This window comes from Carassius gibelio, chromosome B3 (assembly GCF_023724105.1).
Source record: "Carassius gibelio isolate Cgi1373 ecotype wild population from Czech Republic chromosome B3, carGib1.2-hapl.c, whole genome shotgun sequence".
In the NCBI taxonomy this organism is placed as follows: domain Eukaryota; kingdom Metazoa; phylum Chordata; class Actinopteri; order Cypriniformes; family Cyprinidae; genus Carassius; species Carassius gibelio.
The window spans coordinates 49676625-49699766 of record NC_068398.1 but is presented as its reverse complement, the minus strand read 5'-3'; the positions used below and the strand labels follow the sequence as shown (position 1 = coordinate 49699766).

The 23142-nt window shown below is 39.7% G+C and overlaps 1 protein-coding gene across 2 annotated transcripts in view; it reads left to right on the top strand.

The window, feature by feature from the left end:
- The first annotated feature begins 300 nt into the window (after nucleotides 1–300).
- The window catches only part of LOC127952271 (P2X purinoceptor 4), a 39535-nt gene continuing 16693 nt past the window's right edge, over nucleotides 301–23142 (top strand). For both annotated transcript variants that reach the window (XM_052550663.1, XM_052550662.1), the window contains exons 1-2: nucleotides 301–474; nucleotides 605–749. In XM_052550663.1, the coding sequence (XP_052406623.1) occupies nucleotides 320–474; nucleotides 605–749 (300 nt within the window). In that variant the 5' untranslated portion in view covers nucleotides 301–319. The remainder of the gene's footprint in view (nucleotides 475–604; nucleotides 750–23142) is intronic.

Sequence of the window (23142 nt, the reverse complement as noted above, 5' to 3'; positions counted from 1 at the left end):
TGTGGTATTTTAACTGTCTAGTTATGTCGATCAGCTAAATGTTTCTCTTGTGCTCAAAACATTCACTGGTCTCTGTTGTGAACTGATGGTGCAGTTACTTTCAGCATTATATATCGAGGTAGAAACTACTTAGCCAAGGACATCACCTCTGAAACTCCTTTATCTTTCTTCTTTGAAACTTTCTAAAATCTTGTTGATCTTGTGTAAAAAATCCACCTGAATAATGCAGGTTAGTAGATGCCTATTAATATTTGAACTCTTTCACTTTCATACATGAACGTTTTTGAACTCTTTCACTTTCTTTTTCATACATACATACATGAACGCATTGGAAGCAGTCGCAATGAAAATGATAGAGAAAACAAAGAATTTTTTTTCTGAATATACAACACCACAAAAATTAGTGGTAAAATCCAGCAAAATCGGAGTGCTTTATCGTTTATATCAGTTAACAGCGATACCATATGCTCTTTGGTAAGTTCTGAACTGACACTAGGAAACAACCTTGGAGAATCAGAATCAGCGAACAATTAACAATCACAATGTTTATTTTAAAGGAAGTTCTGCATACAATAGTAATGTTCATTTTTGTTTATATGTACAGGTATGTGGCTTTGATTGGAGGCCACCAGGAGACTGATACCATCCTAAGCTCTGTGACAACTAAAGTGAAAGGCATCGCTCTAACAAACACTACCGAGCTTGGTGAACAGATCTGGGATGTGGCTGACTACATCATTCCAGCTCAGGTAGTTCTTTGACATGATGAGGTGTAGGTAGAAACTAGATCATTTTAATTGGACAAATTAACACTTTACAGTGCCAACACATGTCCTCATTATTTGATTACAAAGAACTTACTGGCTGATTGATTGGTTGATTGATTGATGACTATAATATATCTGTAAATTTTTTTGCATACAGACAACAGCTTAAAAACAACTAAATATAATATTTTAAGCTGCCGGGTCAGTAGTTTCCATCCAAGGAATTTTTTGTGAAAAAAGATTTAGTGCTTCAATGTTTACCGATGTAGCTGATAGAAATATCAATGAATGATTTCTCAATTAAATTTCTCAAGCGTTGACAAACTTTTTCTGTTCAACTTTAGTATATCAATTCTTTATTGGCCCTTCAAATGTCACAAAAATTTTTAATTTTTTTTTACTTTTTTTTTTTTTTGTCAAGGGTCTTTAGCACCAACAGATATTGTTTCAAATGACAGAATTAACCTATAGGTAGCATCCGTATTTGTAGTGTTGCTGAAGATAAAGCACTGTTTCCCTGTTGTTCAAAGGTGCATTAAATCTATAATTGTCATATTATTTTAAATAATATACAGTGTAAAACTGTTTAATTTCTTTTGGTATACTATTGGTATTCTGAGGGGTTCACATCAGCTCTTTTCTTTACACTATAAATTCTTAATAGGCAGTTTTTTTCCCTCAAATTTTTTCTAATGCAGTGTAGTAATAAAACTTGATCAGAAAATGATACAACTGCATATATTTATGAATATTGCTTGATGATTTTTTTTTAATCTAAATAGTCCATGTAAACATTCATGACACTCTTTATTAAAAAGAATTCCATATATACAATTTAATAATAGCCTATATAATAAAGTTTTTCAAAGCAATGAAGAATATATGTGTCCCTGGACCACAAAAGCAATCAAAAGAGTAATCTTTTAGCACCACTAGTTTCCGGGTGGTAACTGAGAGAAGCGCTCGCTGGAGATCGCTGCGCCCTGAAACACCGGCAGGGTTGGCAGAACGGTCTCCTGAGGGCACTGAGGAGAGACGGACACCGTGTAATAGAGCACCAATGGCCCCTCCCCATGAGACAAATTCATGTTTCGATGAAGCTCAGCAACCGCTTCCTTGTGTGCCAAGAGCCACTAGCTTAGTGCCCTGAAGCAGCGGACCGGCAGGGGTCGACTGTGCTAGCTGCTCTAGAGACCTCCATAGAGGAAGCAAGCCTTTTAGCACTGCTAGTTTTCAGGCGGTAACTGAGAGAATCGCCGGAGATTGCTGCACCCTGAAACACTGACAGGGTTTGCATAACGATCTCCTGTTTTTTTCTAATACCTTGCTGGAAACCATCTCTCCCCAAATCTCACAAAGTGATATTTATGTTTATGTTTCTTCACCTCCCTAAACCTGTTGACAACTGTCTTAACCGAATCGCCAAACAGGCCTGATGGAGAAATAGGAGAGTCTAAAAGAAAAAAAAATTCTCTCTCCTTGCCCGTCAAATTAAGCCACAGATGCCTTGCTGACTAAAGCTGACATCGATCAGCCAATGGCGCGAGCCGTCTGCCGTCTGCTCAGCACCAGCCTGACCTGCAGCTTGGTAAGCTTTACCCACTAGCCATGATATTATTTTACAAGGTTTAGTGGGGAGAGTATGTTTCGTAACTGAGGATGCAGACTCGGGCGGGAGATAGCTCGCAAGCATCTCTTCAACCCGCGGCATCTCCGAGTACCCCTGCGACTTCTCATCCATAATAGTTGAAAAAGTCAACGTCAAGGGCACAAAGACGCGGGAAGTATGCGGTTTGTTACATGACTTCAATAGCTTACCATGGAGGTCCACGAAAAAGGGGGAGACTGATGTTGTGGCCTCTCTCTCCTACCACCCGACAGAAACCTATTCTCCAGCTTACTTTGTTTGGGGGTCTCTTGTTTGCATGGCCAGTCAAGCTGAAACCTGTCCACCGCGCGAGTTACCACCTCGAGCTGTTCGTCGACCGATTTCCTCTTGTGAGAGGAAGGGTTAGAGGCGGGCTGTTCATGGCCTGAGGACCCAAGAGATATATCATTCTCCTCGTGAACCGAAGAAACACCGGAGCATGCTTTGAGATCACGAGAGAGGATGCGTAGATCCGGTGACACCGTAAGAAAAAGGGAAGAACCCGTCGCTCGTTCGTCACTCAAATCCACACGAGAGCCCTCCGATGAAAAGGTGGGTGCAGTCTGAAAATAGTTCAGACGAGCACAAAGCATCTTCACTGAGAGCAGTACAAAATGCTCGCACTCACCCGTCTCTAAAGCCAGAACGCGTGCTCTTCCCCCAAACAAACAAAAAAGTAAACGTGTATCCAGTTCATACATAGGACGAGAGCATGGAGGAAAACAACACTTACCATTTTGTTGACTCATCCTATGAAGATCTGTAGCCGACGAGAAGAATCTTCCTGACGCACACATGTACAGAATGATCTAAAGACAAAAGTCCTTTTGGCGTATGTATTTATAGCCCCGTGTTGTGGGTGCGCGCTCTGATGACGTCATCAACCGAGGCTGTACTGCCACCGGGTCAATTCTATCGACATGTTGTACACACATTATTCACAGCTGGTCACGAATAAGATGTTTCCCAATGCGCTGAGCAGCACAGCATCAACTGAAGCTTTCGAAAGGGCTGAGGTGTCCAAGTCACAACATCTAACAACTGGAGTGCCTCAGTTTTTGGACTACTTCTCTTCTCTGTCTACATGGTATCATTAGGTTCTGTTATTCAGAAACATGGCTTTTCATACCACTGCTGTGCTGATTACACTCGACTCTACCTCTCATTTGATCATGATGATCCGACGGGAGCTGCTAACATCTCAGCTTCCTAATTCCTTGTTTACACTGCCAGTCTTGATGCCCAATTCTGATTTGTTGCCTATTTTTTTGCCTCTCCATTTACACGTCCTTTCAATTGTGACCAATATCCGATTCATGTGTATACACGTGCCATACCATCTGAAACATTGTGCATGTGTTGTTGTCATTTACCGCCTCCACATTTCCTTCCTCATTATAATAGTGTGACTTGTGCTGACAAAATGAATCACAATGAGCAATTAAAAAAAAAATTTCTCAAATAATGATTGTCATCCATTTGAAGTTGATAGTGAAGTCCTCTGTCTTTTCTTATTATTAATTACCATATTAATAAATCACAATTCAGCTATTTATTAGGGGCCAAGCACCGAAGGTGCAAGGCACCTATTGTATCCGTTAGCGTAATTTTTTCTTCCGCCGCAAGTCTATGGCAGCCCATAGAACTACTCGCAGGAAAGTTGTATAATTTGGCACACTGATAGAGGTCCCAACATTAACTGTAGCAAATTTGAAGTCTCTAACTCCAACTCTCTAGCGCCACCACTTGTCCAAAGTTTCAATATTTTTATGCTAATAACATTTGAACTGTAAGCCAGAAAATGAAAATTATTTTTTCCTGTGAATCCTTGGCTCATGCCAAGTTGAATTAACCCCAAAATTAAAACATTGCAAGGTTTCGTTTTTTCGCTATTTAATTTTTTTTTAAAAACCTACTTTTTCGAATTCGTCCTAGAAGGTGTGTCCAATTTTCACGAAAATTGGCTCAGATCATCTTCAGACAAAGCTAGTAAAAGGTTATGGAGTTCAAATTGATTCATCCAACCATTCTCGAATGACACCTGAACAAATTTGACGAGAAGCACGCAAAAGTCCATGTGAGGCTATATCTCGGTAACAGTTTGGCATATTGAGACCAAACTTGGTGTGTGTTATAATAACCATGACCTAAGACTACCTGCAGTGTTTCGACGCAGCACCACCTAGTGGTCAGGAGATATGAAAATGCATATTTTTGCTTATAATTTCTGAATGGTTTGGCCAAAAATCACACAATTGGTCTTTTTAGATTCAGTGAGTCACGTCAAGTCGAATGATATCCAGATTTCCCGTGTCAGCTATTTTAGGCATCTACCATTTTGAATTATGTTTTAAAATGCTTCTTTTTGCTCTTGTGTTTTCAGTTATTTGTCAGTTATTTCTTAAGTGAAAGTAAACAGTTAAGGAAAAAGATGCTTTCATCGTGTCTTAAAGTGACCGCGTCTAGCTGCTGTAATGTTAATCCAAGAAAATGAAAGAAAAATCATTCACTGCTCTTGACTGCATTACTTTGTAGTTTTAACAAGAATTTATGCACATTCAAACCAAAAATTATCCAGACTCCAGATATAATTTGATATACATATTTTACTAGTAGGTACCTAATACATTTATGTAAGTGAGTATAAGGAAACTGTGACATATTATACCCAAAGAATCTTCATACAGTGAACTACTAGTGAAATAGTTTGATATAAATGTTTTACATATCTATCTATATATGAAATTGGGAACAAAAATTATTCAGCACCTTATAAAGCACCATGCATTGATTTTTTTTTTTTCTAAATTGCTAATGCAACCTTTTCACACCACAGTCTGAACAAAATGAAGCATTGCTTGGTAATTGGTCAAAGTATTGATAGTTGTGTGAATATTGTCATAATAACAGTTGGATGTAGTTTTGGTTGATTGTAATCCATTACGTACATTTCTATCAACGTTATGACATTTTCAAGACTAATTTGTTCTGACAGAGTTTAACTCTAAATTCTTGTCATATTTTATAAGCTATAGCAAATAAACTAATAATGTGAGAAATGTTCAAGGTGTCTGAATAAATTTTGGTTTGATTGTATATTTTATTTTTATATTGAAGACTATCCAGTGCTATTTTACACTACTAGTTGTACTAGTTTCTGTACCTGGATACCTACAAACTTGAAAAAAACTTAAATTGTGTAAATAGCAAAAATAAATAAAAATGAAAGAACATGCAAATTAAACAATTTCAAACAGGGCCCACTGGTACAACCTTCACCGGGGCCCCACTGACCCCAGCTACGGTCCTGCCTGTGGGTGTTGAATACTGTGACCAAACACTAATAACTCTTGTTATTTTGGAAAGTAATGCCATAAAATAATTGTTAATTTACAATTTTACTTTACAATGTTACAATTGTTAAGTGTGCCTGTGTTCTTGATACTCAAGAAAAAGAAGTTGAAGGCTTCAGTTTCTAAATCTTAAGAAATAATAGAATAACTCTTTAAATAATAAAACTTGTGACGCGTCAACCTCCACCACAAACTGCCGGGAAGGATCAGGGGCAATGAGGATGGGAGCTGAAACGAAGCAGCTTTTCAGTTTGGAAAATGCAGCTTCCGCTGCACTAAACCACCTGAAGGCAGTATTGATGGAGGTTAAGGAAGTCAAAGGGGCGGCTAGCTGGCTGAAATTGTGAATAAACCGCCGGTAGAAATTGGCAAAGCCCAAAAACCTCTGCAGGGCCTTACAAGACTCTGGGGTTGGGCAATTTACCACAGCCTGAATCTTGTCGGTATCCATGCGCACCCACTCAGCCAAGACGATGTATCCCAAAAAAGGAACAGACTGTGCATGGTAAATGCATTTCTCTGCCTTGCAAAAAGCCCATTCTCTAACAGCCTCTGAAGCACTCACCTGACGTGTTGAACATGTTCCTGGAGAGAATGAGAAAATATCACTATGTCATCCAGGTAGACATAAATGAACTGATCTACCATCACTCTCAACACATCGTTGATGAGTGCTTGGAATACCGTGGGGGCATTACAAAAGCCAAAAGTAAGAACAAGATATTCAAAGTCTACAACAAATTCTAACGGACCCTCTGATGTCACATGGACTACTTTGATGATGTTTTTCTTACCTTTCTGGACATGGACAGTATACAGTACATACATTTTCAATGGAGGGGCTGCGAGCTCTCGGACTAAATTTAAAATATCTTAAACTGCTGAAAATGTTTAATCATTTTAATCACAGTCTAGATACCTTTTTAAACATTTAGAAAATAATCTAACTTATAAAAACATGAGGGGTAGTTGTGGTGAACTACTGCTTTAATGTTTATGTTTAGCAGTGATGTGATTTCAAGAACCATCTTCTACAAGGTGAATGAATACATAAATAAAATATAGCTCTACAAGTAGAATATAGGCAAAGATACATTGATTTCCCATGCATGTGACAACCACAAACACATACATTGCCGAAACATGATCTGCAATGTGCTGAAAACTATTCTCATTTCCGTTTTTTTTTTTTTTTTTTTTTTTTTATGTCAGCCAACTTCCTCTATGCCTCATGCACTCCTCATCAAGGCAAGACTTCATCATGTGACAGAATGATGGTGTGGAAATTAGAGAAAATGCAGATGCACTGAGCAGTCCAAGTAAAGAAACCAATCAGACTGAACATTAGCAGGGTTTTAATGAAAGAGGATAAATCTGCTTTCTTTCTAGGACTTTGTCTGTCATTATGTTATCTCACTATTTACTGACACCTGACTTTCTGCTCCCAAAACACTTTGATGTCACATGGACTACTTTGATGATGTTTTACTTACCTTTCTGGACATGGACAGTATACCATTCACACAGTTTCAATGGAGGGACTGAGAGCTCTCGGACTAAATCTAAAATATCTTAAACTGTTGAAATCATCAATAGCAAAAAAAGATATTGCTGAAAATGTTTAATTTTAATCACAGTCCAGATATCTTTTTAAACATTTAGAAAATAATCTAACTTATAAGAACATGAGGGGTATTAAATGAACTCTATGGTGAACTACTGCTTTAATGTTTCTGTTAAGCAGTGATGTGATTTCAAGAACCATCTTCTACAATGTGAATGAATACATAAATAAAATATAGCTTTACAAGTAGAATACAAGCAGAGATACATTGATTTCCCATGCATGTGACAACCAAAAACACGTACATTGTCGAAACATGACCTGTAATGCGCTGAAAACTATTTGCATTTCCTTTTTTTTTCCTTTTCGAAAGCCAGCCAACTTCCTCCATGCCTCATACACTCCTCATCCAGGCAAGACTTCATCATGTGACAGAATGATGGGGTGGAAATTAGAGAAAATGCAGATGCACTGAGCAGTCAAAATAAACGAACCAATCAGACTGAACATTAGCAGGGTTTTAATGAAAGAGGATAAATCTGCTTTCTTTCTAGGGACTCTGTCTGTCATCATTATCGTTATCTCACTATTTACTGACACCTGACTTTCTGCTCCCAAAACTTGATGGATGGATATAATTATGTATGAGATTGATAAATGACTCACTAAATTTTATACTGAGGTTCTCTGGTTGAAAAAACAACCCTATAACTGCACTCTCAACACTGCCATAGACAATGGTATTTTTTATGAGACAGTTTGCTGAACTAATCAGTTTTATCTATTTTTGTTAATCTAATGCGCTGCTCTATACTGACTGACCTGAATCTTCATGGCTAGAATGCATTTGTCAACCAACAGCGATGAAATCCCACTGTCTCCGTCTATGTGAAACCCAGTCTTCCTGAGTGTAGTCGGCTGGTTAAGATGACAGATGTGTGGTCAGTCCAATAGACTTACAATAGATGTAAACAGTCTCTGCCTTTTCAATGAAGTCACTGTGGTAATTTGTAGCATATGATATACTGAGCTTCACACAGAGGATCAGAGTTGATGAAAAAGTGCCACAAACTGGGCCTGCAGCCAGCTGCCTTACCTGCTGCCAGCAGAGGCAGGCAAAAAGAGGACAGGCTTGTAAAGAGGGGAAAAGGGGTTTCTTGAATTACCTTTCAGTTGTGAATGCATGAAATAAGTGCACAATGATCTGTATGAGTTAACACCGGAGAGAGCAGATATTTCATATACTTGCTTTCCTAAGAAACAAATATGAGAACACAAACGAGAACAGAAAGCAAGCAAGCAGGACGGGGTGTAAAATATCTCTGAGTGCACATGCTGTTAAATTAACCTCCTGAGCAGCTTCAAATTGGGGCTAAATGACGCTGAAAGAACTTAAAGACCACCTTAACTAAATTAAAAGCCACAGTTGCATGCGGTATTATTTTGAATGCTATCCATGCTGTCATACTCAAGATTACAAAAATGTCTTAAAAGGTATAGTTCACCAAAAATTGAAGATTGTGTTATTGATTACTCACCCTCATGTCATTCCAAACTCGTAAGACCTTTGTTAGGGATGTGACGAGATCCGGCTGGTCTCACGAGAACGTGATTATATTATCCCAAAACAATTAGCAGTTTACATTAGAGCTGCAAAATTATTCGTTTAAAGACTGCAAACTCAATTCAAACGCAATCTTATTCCTGAAAGACAACGATTCAGCTATATCTATTACAACTGTTTCACATCGCGAGTGTCACACAGTCGGAATGTGGTACACACTTAATTAAGACTGCTTAATTTTATTTTGTGTGATTTCTGATTGTTACGGGGTGACAGAGGCATGAGACACGAGTAGTCCAGTGAATAGATAGGGTCAATCGGTGGCGAGCATGATCCAGGAGGAAAAACAGAGAGATAATCCAGGTACATGAGCAATGGTCCAAGCAGGAGCAAAACGACAAGACTATAAAGTTCAGGGCAGACGGAGATAGAACAGAAACAAGATACACAGGCTAGGATCAAGACACAAATGACTTGGACAATAAACAGTAAACAATAAACAGGATAAACTAAACTCAGAAAACTTGGCTTCCAGATGTTCCCAACTCAATACAATCCAGAGGGGCAGTGGAGCAGAGGTGGAACAGGGCGGCAAGTGCATGTGGAAGTAAAGAGACTGGGAACTGAGGCTAAGTCGGCAGAACATCAGGCCAGAACAGGGAACCGGAGTGAAATCAAAGCTGCATTTCCACCACTGGAACTTTACCCAGGAACTAGGGACTTTGGGCTGGTGATCGGTGTGTTTCCACCACATAGCATAAATATTGCTGACTTACCTCTATCCATTGACGGTTTATCAGAATACTGGTTCGCTCCATCTATCATCTTACCACAGAACCAATTTTCCTACCAACAAAGAGAGCTATACTGGGGATTTATCAGATCTGCTGCTTTTGCTGGATCCGCGATCATTCTTACCCAGCCAAACACGGCCGTTGAGCACAATTAAGCATCATCGCGACAGCTGCTCTTCTTGCCAAGCCACACGTCGTGGCCAATAGACCATGCAAGCTCTGAGCTCGCCTTGCTCGACACACCGATCGTGCCACCCAAGACCGAGCTCTCCTCGAGCGCTGGATTGCAGCAGCTGCAGCAGCAGGCATTCAACCAATCTGGGCCGCCACCCAGTTCTTACCGCAGCAAGCCTCTCTCCCTTCCCGCCGTGGCTCAGCCTTTCACCACGGCTTTTCCAGCCGAGGCGCAGTTTGAGGCCGCTTCCTCTAGCAGCGCAGACTGCGTGTCGTAAACCAATACATTTTCAGATGAAGACGCTAAAAGCAGGTTCGCGGCTAAAGTTTGTTAAATTACGTCATGACGTAGTTCCATCGGATGACGATGCCACTTTTAACCACAAAGCCAAGCCATTATTTCCAGAGTCTTCATCCACACTGAAATGTCCAAAATCATTACATTTGCCTTACCATGCACGTTTAAACCTCACTGACACGATACGGACATAAGTTTCATAATAGGGGGGAAAAAATTATATATATAGCCTTGGGCCCTTCACCCACTGAATAGCAGGGGCTATCAGCCAATATCACAACCACGCAGTTCAGTACCTGCAGCCGGTAGGGCCTACCCTTCCAATGCCTAAGTCGCTCCCACCGGAGTATGTAGGTCTTTCCGGCCTACGAAAAAGACGACTTCTCAGAAAATCAAAGTCAGCCCACGCCAGTACTCTATGCTATTTTTTGGGGGGTGTTCTCTTGTTCATTTGCTTTTTGGGGGGCCATTCCCAAGCTCGGAGCCCTTCCCCGGACATCACTCTTAATATGCATAACTTACCTCAGTTAATGATATGTAAGCGTGAAATTATGTTTTATTAACAAGATTCGGGAGGAGCACGTCAGATATTTAATAATCAAGTAATCAATCCCATAGTATAAATATCGCTGACTTACCTCTATCCATTGACGGTTTATCAGCATCCCTCCTCCATCTACTCACTTTGAGTTCACTTTATAAAAAGACAGGGAAGGGGGGGTACTCTAGGTTCGGGCCTTTCCCGAGCTCTGAGCCCTTTCCCCGGACAACACGCCAAATATGCATACCATACCTCAGCTAATTATATGTAAGCGTGAACTCGTGAAATAAGGTTACGGGTAAAAAAAATGCCCCTTAATTAGTCCCTGTTTGCGAGCTAATACTTTTCAAAGTTCTGGACCTTTTGGGGGTGGGACTTGGGTGCTAAACATGGTGATTGGTTGAGTTCATGCAGCATTTCAAGTGAGAATGTAGTTGTTTAAACCACAGATCTGCGGTTCATTTATAAAGACAGCGCTTATTTAAAATGTTTCGCCGCAAGAAAAAAAGAAAGCGATTGATATAATATTTTGTTTCATTATAATGGCTTTATATATACACATTTCCCTGAACTAAATACATTTCAGCTGGTATTATTATTTTTAAATGAAAAATGAAAGGAGATATTGGTGGTTTGGTAGATATTGGTATTTGATATCCTATTTAGTTTTATTGTAAATATTGAGTGAGGAAAATTGCAGTAGCCAAGGCGAGGGAAATTTGTTTAAAAGTAAACTGGGACTACAGTATTATTATTTATTATATCATTAGATTATTATTCCCATAACGTTACTGCACATCATCAACTCACCAGGAAAATGAAAAATCTCAGACACCTATAAGTTCAGATTGGTTTCTGCCCAACCGTGTCATAGCTCATTATCATAAAGTTGCCTTGATTTCAACTCTGACCCTGTTCCCTGATCCTCCCCATTCAGGCGGATGGCAGCAGGCTCCAGCTTCCTGGCGCCGACTCCTCCGCTTCCTCATTGATGGCAGCCGCCCCTAAACATCGCGGGCGGCTGGCAGCAAGTTCATCCATCCACGGCAACTCACTGCAGCCCACCGCGTCGAGCTTCCATGGCGGCACACTTCTTCGCCCTGCTCGATGGCGCCGTGGGTTCACCCCAGTGGCGAGGGATCTTCGGCAATGCGTCCCTCCTGGGTTTTCGGCACCAGTGTAACACGTTACAAACTTCATAATCTCGTGAAGGAGGAGGCGGGAACCGGCGGAAATTCAAATAATGCTTTAATGACCAAATAAACACAAAACAGCGTGACAGCCCCTTGCGGATGACTGTCGCACACAAACTAAAAGTAAAACACAAAATAAAGCCCAGGCCTGGTCCTCTCTCGTCCTTCACTGTCATCGATCCTCTTTTGTATCCTTCCAATCTCCTCCGTGGGATGCGAGAACGGTGAGTGTCACAGCTGTCACTCATTTCCAAATCAGTTCCCCACCCTGACTGTTCCCACTGCTCTCAGCCCCACAGGCTAGGCGGTACTTCCGAGACTGCGCTTTACCCCAGCCACCCTCCCTCCCGGGGCGGACCGCTCATGGTTACCTTCGGGAACCTTGGGGTAGGACAGACGAGGCGAGAGAAAAGAAGATTGAAGGATGAAGAGTGACAGAGACGAGAGAAGAGAAAAAAATAATGTTTTCCGGTGCACTGCCGCTCAGCCCTCCACCATCTGAGTGAACTACTCCACGGTGCCTGGCGGTGGCACTCGACGGCCCTCGCCGGATGGCACGACACTCCTCCGCCACCCGGTGGATGGCGATGGCTCCTCTGGTTATGGGCAGCCAGCAGGAGTCCCCCAATCCCTGCTCCTCCCCATTCAGGTGGATGGCAGCAGGCTCTGGCTCCCTGGTGAACAGCGCTGACTCCTCAGCTTCCTCACGGATGGCAGCCACCCCTCCGCGGCCAGCAGCAAGTTCATCCGTCCCCGGCAACTCACTCCAGCCCACCACCTCAAACTTCCATGGTGGCAGACTCCCTCTCGATGACACCGTGGGTTCACCCCAGTGGGGAGGGATCTTTAGCAGCGCATCCCTCCTACCTCCCGGGGGTTTTCAGCACCCCTTCTGTAACACTTCATAATCTCGCAAAGAAGGAGGCGGGAAGGAGGAGGCAGGAACCGGCGAATTCTTTAATGACAAAATAAACAAAACAGCGCAACAGCCCCTCACGGATGACTGTTGTGCACAAACAAAAGCAAATCACAAAATAAATTGATTAACCTACTGCGCTGTAAATAGAAAAGCCTGACAATATCACAGCTAAATACCTTTAAGTATTGTATATTCTGCCATGTTAATCACTGACACCCAACTCGTACAGATCGGGGCTTAAAGAAAATTGCGAGCTCCCCACTGGTATTTACGATATTGTGGTGGCATTCATGTGCATTCAACTCGTAAATACGATCTATACGAGATGACTTGAACGCACCAACTCACTGGCCTCGCTAAGTTCCCACAGCTCTTGGCCTCACCCCACTCGTCACACCGCCCTATTAAGCCACCCAAAATTACCGCAAGGGAAATTCCCTCAATGGGACAGCCCTATTTGTGGTAAAACTTAACTCAGAACACAAAACTCTCAATGTAAAGAAAAGAAACAAAAAATAAATAAAAGGGTGTAACAAGACTACAGTAGGTGGCCATCCAAAACCGCCGCGATGTCTGCAAAGTGCATTTGCAGCTTTTGACCGCTGAGTGGTGCTCAAAGCACATTTTCGCCAATAGACGTCAGTTTTGCCTTGCTGATGTGTTATATTCAGAGATGTATAAAGTACTAGAGACCCATACTTGAGTGAAAGTACAAGTGCTCTATCAAAAAAGTGACTTGAGTAGAAGTTGAAGTGCTCTTTAACACACTTAAGTAGAAGTACTAAAGTATTCAAAAATTTTTGTACTTACGTATTGCAAGTAGTCTATTTTAAAATTTACTACTCAAGTACTGAAAGTAAAAGTACAAGTATTGTGTTATGTAGTTAACAAAGAAAGTAGTCAAAAGTTTGAACATATTGTTTTTACTATTTCAAATGATTAACCTAAAGGACAATCACAATTCCTTTGACTGTAACTTTTTGTAAACAAAAAACAGATTAAAAGGTTATTTCGCCCAATTTGCAAAATTATGTCATTAATAACTTACCCTCATGTTGTTTCAAACATGTAAGATATTTTAGATTTAGTCCGAGAGCTCTCAGTCCCTCCATTGAAGCTGTGTGTATGGTATACTATCCATGTCCAGAAAGGTAAGAAAAACATCTTCAAAGTAGTCCATGTGACTTCAGAGGGTCAGTTAAATATAAAAAATAGCAAAAACTACGACTTTATTCAGCATTGTCTTCTCTTCCGTGTCTGTTGTTAGACAGTTCAAAACAAAGCAGTTTGTGATATCCGGTTCGCAAAGAATCATTAGATGTAATCGGATCTTTTTGAAACAGTTCACCAAATCGAACTGAATCGTTTTAAACGGTTGGCGTCTCCAATACGCATTAATCCACAAATGACTTAAGCTGTTTACTTTTTTAATGTGGCTGACACTCCCTCTGAGTTAAAACAAGCCAATATCGCGGAGTACTTCATTTACTCAAACAGTAGACTGACTGAACTGATGTGAAGAGAGAACTGAAGATGAACACCGAGCTGAGCCAGATAATGAACAAAAGACTGACTCGTTCACAAGTCAAGAACCATTTACGAATTCGTGTCCGATTCGAGAACCGAGGAGCTGATGATACTGCGCATGTGTGATTCAGCGTGAAGCAAACCGACACACAGAGCGCTGGACCGAACTAATTCTTTTGGTGATTGATTCTGAACTGATTCTGTGCTAATGTTATGAGCCCAGGTAAACCGAAGGCTTGCAATCATCGCTAATGACGTCATTACGTCGAGCGCAAAAGAACCGGTGAACTGTTTTCTTCAACCGGTTTATTGAACTGAACTGTCAGAAAGAACTAACGTTAAGCTGCAGCAGGGAACTTTTGACGCTCTAGCGGTTAATAAACAGAACTGCTTGCATCTTGCGGAAGAACATTGTAGCCGGAGCTACTTCTCTCTGTTTATGTCTATGAAGAATCGGACCACTGGGAGGAGCCAGAGGAGCTTGATTTTTTTCACAGATTATCTGTCTCATATTCTACTGTCGGGACATAATGACAGGTTTAACAAATATGTAAAAAATATTTTTTTACAAAAGTTCCCTACAGCACCTTTACTGGTGATCCGGAAACCGATGCAACCGGTTCTTGGCTCGTGAACGAGTCATTATCTGGCTCGGCTCGGTGTTCATCTCTCTCTTCACAGCAGTTCAGTCAGCACGCGCAGTCTTCTTAATCGCTTGATTCGCTCAATGATGTTCCAGCTTCATCAAACCTGCCATCTACAGTTCTGGCAGTGGTAATGTGGGTAACGAGTAACGATGCAGCACATAACAAAAATAACGGAGTAAAAGTATTAAACTCATGGAAAATATGTACTGAAGTAAAAGTGGAAGTAGGGGAAAAAAATTATACTTTAGTAAAGTACAGATACCGCCTTTTAGTACTTAAGTACAGTAGTGAAGTAGTTCTACTTCGTTACTATACATCTCTGGTTATATTTCATATTTTAATAGCTGTCAAATTTCTTTAATATTGAATATTCACAGATGAAAGTTTGGTACTTATGAAGTTATGTGCATTTTTCTAAGTACAAATTCAGCAGGATAAATGTCAAGCCTGTGCCTGAGCATGTGCTTATATTTTTTCTAAGCTACATGTTATTAAAACATAATTTAGCTTTGATACATTTAAAAGGTGTGCAATATTATTTATATTATATGAATTATGTGTTATATTATTCAAAAGAAATTGTGGTTTACTTTGCATCGGAGCTTTTTAAGTGGAGGCCTATTTTAGTAAGCTAGGCTACATGGACTAATATTGAATATATATATATATATATATATACTGCTCTGGAGCAACTAGGGGTTAAGTGTCTTGCTCAGGGACACATCGGTGTCTCACAGTGGATTCGTACCCAGGTCTCTCACACCAAAGGCATGTGTCTTATCCACTGCACCACTGTGTCTTATCCACTGTTTAAATCAACGAAATACACAAAACGAAATGAGCTTCACTAATTGACAACTTCAGTGATTTTAAAGGGAGCCTTCTTTACTTGCTTTTAGGGCTGGGCAATATGGCATTTAAAAAATCCCAGATTTTTTTCACAAAAAAATCAGATTTATGATTTAAATCAACATTAAAATGACAGAGAATTTTTCAAAACAAGTTTTAATATAGTTTATCATTAATTTACCAATCAAATTTATAACTGACACAAAAGCAGTAACCTTATTACCTTAATGCTGGAAAGACCTTTATTTTATTATTTGCGTCATGAATCTAACCATCCACTCGGCATTAACAGCTGTTCAGATTAAAACTGTCAGCTCCGTAGTGAGTCAGTGTCATGGACGGAAGACAGAGCAAGTGTAAATATATTTTCTAGTCTATATTTCCATCTCTTTATGCCACTGGTTTAGGTAAGTTAGGTATCTCAAAAATTTGAATATTCTTTTGTAGGGGTGCTCCGATCACGATCGGCCGATCGTTAATGCGCATCTCGTCAGTAAAGCCGGTTCTCTAATCAGCGGTTAATTCCATCAGGTGCGTGATTTCACATAGAGCAGCTGTTACTACACAGAGCCGTTGTTAAGTGAAAAGTGAAAGTTACATTCAGCCAAGTATGGTGACCCATACTCAGAATTTGTGCTCTGCATTTAACCCATCCGAAATGCACACACACACACACACACACACACACACTGTGAGCAGTGGGCAGCCATTTATGCTGCAGCACCCGGGGAGCAGTTGGGGGTTCGATGCCTTGCTCAAGGGCACCTAAGTCGTGGTATTGAAGGTGGAGAGAAAGCTGTTCATGCACTACCACCACCCAAAATTCCTTCCGGCCCGAGACTAGAACTCACAACCCTTCGATTGGGAGTCCGGCGCTCTAACCATTAGGCCACGACTTCCCCACAGTCAAGTCTTAGCAATACACACACAGAGAACATAAATGTCAGTGGCAGCACCATTTTTCTGTGTTCTGACAACAGAACAGTATGTAGTAAGAAGGTGGGTACAAAGTAATGGTTAGATTATTATTGTTCTTCAGCCTGTCTGCCCTGACCTGATTCTTTAGCACCAAAACAAACACACCCGTACCCCAACAGGACCTGCTATGGTGGTTGAGAGCTAAACGTGATGCAAATGACAAAAATACCTGCAAATCAAGAAAACATCTTCACCAGTTTGACAACATGTGCCTGCAAATACTCACAATACAAACAAATAGAGAAATTTGCTGCAAACACACAGACCACATCAGAAATATTTATGCGAACCGTAAAGTGACAAATATAGCTGGGACATAGTTTATCAATGTTTGCTCTGAAAAGAACTTTGTTTATTTTAACAATCCTGGTCATATGATTCCTTAGCAATTTGTGTGTGGATATCATTAGCCTATATAAGCTGACTAAATACACAATTACTGTAACTGTGAAAGGTTATGTAAGCTGGCTAACTTTTACAACTTACCTTATAAAACTAAACATAACCTATGGTTTTACTATTGAAATAAATTAAATACATTTTATATATATATATATATATATATATATATATATATATATATATATATATATATATATATATATATATATATATAAAGCAAACAAAAAATGGTTACTGTAATCATTAACAAATTAACCATGGATTTACTACTCTAACCATAGTTTAACCATGGTTTTTGTACATCTATGGTTATACAAATGGTAATCAATACTAAAAAAAAAAAAAATAACAAAAAACAAAACATGATAGCACACATACATCTCGGAGAAGTCTATTTGATGTGTGCATTTACATCTGCAAGACCTGCAAGACGTATTTTTTAGTTTGCTAATCTGCAATATGTCTATAGGATGTATCCTTTTAGATGTCTATTCGATGTCTATAAGATGTTTATGATTTGGAATGTATGCAAAACTGACATCTGAAAGAAGTCTGTCAGACATTTGTAGACAGCAGATGCTTTCCAGATCAACAGATCTTTAACAGACATCTTGCAGACGTACGTGTGCTATCATTTTCTTTTTGTTGGGGTAATTTTGTTTCTGTAAAGCGTTTCTATATTTATATAGTGGGGTCCTACCTCTTGCCTGATTGTAAACCCTCTTTTTTTATTCGCCATCTCTCTCAATCTGTAGTCGATCTGCTAATATTCTAATTTTGAATAAAAGCGTCTGCTAAATGACTAAATGTAAATGTAATGTAATATGCATCCTGTGCAGTCAAATTGAGCACTCTCCTTCTCGCTATCAGGACAAGACATGCCTCCTTACCGCTGATTAGCTACAAGTGTGTTTTGTACTCGTTTTGTTACTGCGGTCAAAAGTGTGTTTCAAAAATTGTTTAGTACATGTTTAAGGAGCGGCGGGACGGGTCGCTTCTACTTAGACTAATGTTCATAGCGGAAATTCCGATTAATCCTCTGTTTATCAATATAGACTTTCATTGTGAGGGGGACGAATCGGGTCACTATGAATCTTGGGGGGTCATGTCCCCCCCATCCCTAGTGCCATCTGTGTGCCTGGACAAACTCCTTGAGAACTAGACTGTAATGTCTAACGATCGACTATTGCAGTCATTATAACCTTCTGATCAAGTCATAGCGAAATATTACGGTCTGTTGGCATGAATTGTACTCGTGATGGAGTGCTTTTGCAAGCTGTTCTAAATACTATTAAACTGACTTTAAAATCTGAAGGAGTTTATAAGCTGAAAATGGTAAAATGTCACAGTGCATGTTAAATAGCCTAAATGAACTTGTGTTAACAATATAATTCGATTTATTCTTTTAAATGAACAAATCCTGTATAAAATGGGACAGCAATCTTTATAATCAAACATTTTTAAATAGTCAACTGCTGAGCAACACGGGAGGCGGATCTGCACCAAAGCTCGCAAAGTGAATGTGCTGCACGAAGTCATTTTCAGATACAATGAAAAAAAAAAACTAGAAAAAAAACTTTTCTATATTCGTGGTGTTTCCCATTTGAAGATTAATGAGGTAAAACATGCCAAAGTGGACCGGTGAAAGACTGTTTCCAGTGAATATGTGTGCGAGGCACTAGCGCGATCAAACAGATTAAACAGAAAATACTCAATTTTTGGTCAAACAGTAAAGGCATAATTCAGAAAAGGGAGATTGTTAGCAGTTTGAAAAATCAAGAATAACAGAGTTAATAATAATTATTGCTAAATGCTGGACTGTTCTCTTTTCGCTCTGCATATGAAACCTGAAGATTTTTTTTAAACCAAGAAAGAACCGAAATGAAAACATTTTGTCCATATAGGGCTTATATTTAATGACTGTTTAATAACAATAGCATGCATACGATCCTTTGTGTAAAGGTCTTTTATTTTTAGACTGTAGCCACTATATCCTACATTTTGAAATTAACTCACTGTAAATTTTTTAATGTTTTTTAGATGATACAATATTATTGTTTGTACTACTTCCTCCTTTTATCTCATTTTACAATTACATTCAGTTCGCACTCCGACCCTAAGCACCACCTGGCGGTAGTTTTGCTAATGATTTTAACATGCGACTGACTTGCAGTTAACACCGCGCCCTGTGGCCATTCTGGTTGTCTACCTACTGTAAATGGTTTTCTTCTCATCGTGGTCAAAGAGCACTAAAAAGCATCTGCAAAAAGCAGTAGCTAAAAAACATAAAGAGCATAAAGCATATTTTGTTGGTGTCTTGAATTTTTAAACTAGGCTGTTGGAAACATCCTAAATGGTGGCTTGACCAATTAGACATTGTCTTGGGGGTGTTGCTATGTTTCTCCTCAAAATAAATAAATCAACATGTTTTCTTATCAGTCACATGGTATAAATGTAATACATTTTACAAAGTACTGATAGAAACATTCAAAGCATTAATTTTTAAACTCATACATAGTAAACATGACTATAAGCCTATACACTATTAAATAGTTATTCAAAATGACATACAATAAGTGATTAGAACATGATAGGCAAATGTGTGGGTTACAGACATGATATGGAGTTAAGCAATAGACTGTTATTCGTTCATAAGTGCTTTTAAGATAATTTTGGTACATCTACATCTGCAAAATACAGTCTCTGTGTCGGTCTGTGAATGTGAGCATGTGCTTTGTGAAGAACAAGTGTCAAAAGGGTTTAAAAGGAATCTCAGTCTGGTTCTCATTTTCTCGGTGGGGGAAGTCAACCCGAGGAAGCGTTTAGCTCAAGATTTCGATCATTGATTTATATTTGATGGTCATGCTATGCGTCTCTTTTACCATTAATCTTGGTTACTTGGACCAAAATGTACAAAATCTTTCCTGAATTGAAAAAAATCAGTAAGTGTTCTTTTGTTTTAATGTTGCAAGCTGTTCTGTTTAAAAGTTGGTTAGACTTGCTTCAGACTGGCTGGTCCTAGGTTTTGATTTACGAACATCCTGTTTTCTTGGGCCTCTTGAGGAATTCGACTCTTTGTGTTTCAGCTATGTTCTGATCGAATCTTAAACAGTCTGATTCACTTTGATACCTTACAGAAATGTGCAATTGGCTATTTAGGAATTTGGGAGGTATTTGATCCCCTTATGGACCTTGATCCATATATGTTTGTCAACTTGAATTTGTGCTTTTGCAGTGAGGTCAAGTTTGCATTTGATTTTCCTCACACATTCAGTGATAAATGGCAACAACTTCGAAAGGGCAAAGCTGATGATGTATATCAACATTTTTCAGTTGATATAATAGGGACTGCCTCACACAAGCTTTTGTCATGTGCATTAAGTTAGCAGAGATTGCTCTTGGAGAGCTGTAAGGGACCATAGGGTAAGTGCAAGTTTTGGCTTATTGATCATTAGTGCCAGATTCGTAAGTTCCTTTGGTTCACACATTGCTATATTATTCATATGGACTCTATAAGTTATATGACTGACTAAAGAGTAAGTTCATGACATTCAACTGTATTGTTCCTTTAAGGAAACTGAGTTCTTTAAATCGTCTTCTTTAACCAACTGCCTGACTAGTATCAAACAGTGGTTGTGTGAGAACTGTTTGCTCCTGAATTCTGACAAAACAGAAACACTAATTATTGCCCCTGAAAGTAAAATCCCTAAGATAATAAAACATATTGGTGATTTGGGCTCGTCTGTCCAACCGAGCCTCAGGAGCTTAGGTGTTGTTTTCGAGTCAGCTATGACTAGGGTTGCCAACTTTGTCACTATGAAATGAGGGACAAAAGGTGGGCTGGTTTTGTGCGAAAATACAGTGTATGATTTTTAGCCATTTGTCATAATGATAGCTAATTTACAGTAATAGTTCACCCAAAAATGAAAATGCTGTCATCATTTACTCACCCTCAAGTTGTTCCAAACCTGTATGAGTTTCTTTGTTTTGGTGAACACAAAGGAATATATTTGGAAGAATGTTTGTAACCAAACAGATCTCGGTCCCATTGACTTCCATAGTATATATTTTTTCCTACTATGGAAGTCAATAAGGACCAAGATTAGTTTGATTACAAACATTCTTCCAAATATCTTCATTTGTGTTCAGCAGAACAAAGAAACTCATAAAGGCTTGGAACAACTTGAGGGTGAGTAAACGATGACAGAATTTTCATTTTTGGGTGAACTATCCCTTTAATAAAATATTAATACATAACTCTCATGCCTTTGCAACGTACAGTAGGTTTAATAATAGTTTGTTCATTTACAGCAGCATTAACACAGACAAATAGTAAAGGTAATAGTTCCATAAAAGGACTGAGACAAAATACTTGTGACTCAAAATAAAATAAAATAAAACATTTAAAAACATTTAAAATAAAACACATGCCAAATCGATTATCGACTTTTTGTGTGTGTGTGGAGGAACTGGCGCATTTACAACGTATACTGCTGGCGTGAGAGGAGGGGGGCTGTGATTGGATGATGATGATAGGTCAGGTGTGAGGTGTCGTGTCGGTGATCATTCTCAAGTGTCGTGATCAGACAGCACTGCTGTTGTATCAGTTGTTAGATCAGCGCAGTAGTAAAAAAAACGGGACAAGTGAGGTCCCGTACGGGACAAATCAATTAGGCTCAAAATGCGGGACGTCCCGCCTAATTCGGGACAGTTGGCAACCCTAGCTATGACATTGGAGCTGCATTCTAAACAAGTAGTTAGAAACTGTTTCTTTCAACTGAGGAACATTTCCAAATTACGATCATTTGTCACCAAGGGTGAGTTGGAGATGATCATTCATGCATTCATCTCCTCTCGATTAGACTACTGTAACAGCCTTTTTACCTGTTTGAATAAGAAGGAGCTTTATCGTCTCCAGGCTGTCCAGAACTCTGCTGCAAGGCTTTTAACTCACATTAAGAAAGGAGAACACATCACGCCGGCTTTAATAGCACTTCACTGGTTACCAGTCCAGTATAGAATTCATTTTAAAATCCTGGTCCTTACTTTTAGAGCCTTGCATGGCCAAGCCCCCACATACATCACTGACCTGATACAGCTTCATACTCCTACCCGGAGTCTCAGGTCATTTGACCAAAGGCTATTAGTCGTTCCTCGTACTCATTTTAAAACTAGAGGGGACCAGACATTCCAGGCAGTCGCTCCTAGGCTGTGGAATGCTTTGCCAATTTCTTTGCGTTGTGTAAACTCTGTTGATTCTTTTAAAAAACAACTGAAGACTCTTCTCTTCAAGCAGGCTTTTGGTTAGTTGAGGGTTTTTTTATGGTTGTTTGTTGTGTTTCCTGTTTGTTTTTTATATTGTTATTGTATTACACCTTATTGTGAAGCACTTTGTGATCTGTGAAAAGCGCTATATAAATAAATTTGACTTACTTAGCTCTTCCCTCAGGGCAGCAATCTCTTTATATAGGGCAGCCAGTTCCGTCAACTTCTCCTTTATCGTGACCGCAAGTAATCGTTTTAGCGATGTCAGAGTCAGGGAACATGCATTTGAAAAGCTCTGAGATACCTTCATTTCCATTGTAGGACTAGTGTTTAGCGATTGTTTTAAGAGTCCACAACACCTCGGTTTTCTTTGTTGGCGTGGACCCAAAAGCTGTGTGCAGATCCACTATAGTTGCGGTCATAGCTGAAGGGTCTGCAGCGCTAACAGCAAGCTGGCTATAATGCCGGTGACACTGGCTGTGTGGCGTGAGCAAGGCGTTTCTGCTGCATGACGGCTGCTTCGCGTTTTCTGTGTCTTTACACACCAGAACAGTGCCTGACGCGGTGCTGGCATGCTGCTGCTGCTGTAGGTGACATAGAGGGAGACCGCTGTAACAACAATGAGTTTTACAGAATAATTAACTCAAATGATATATAGG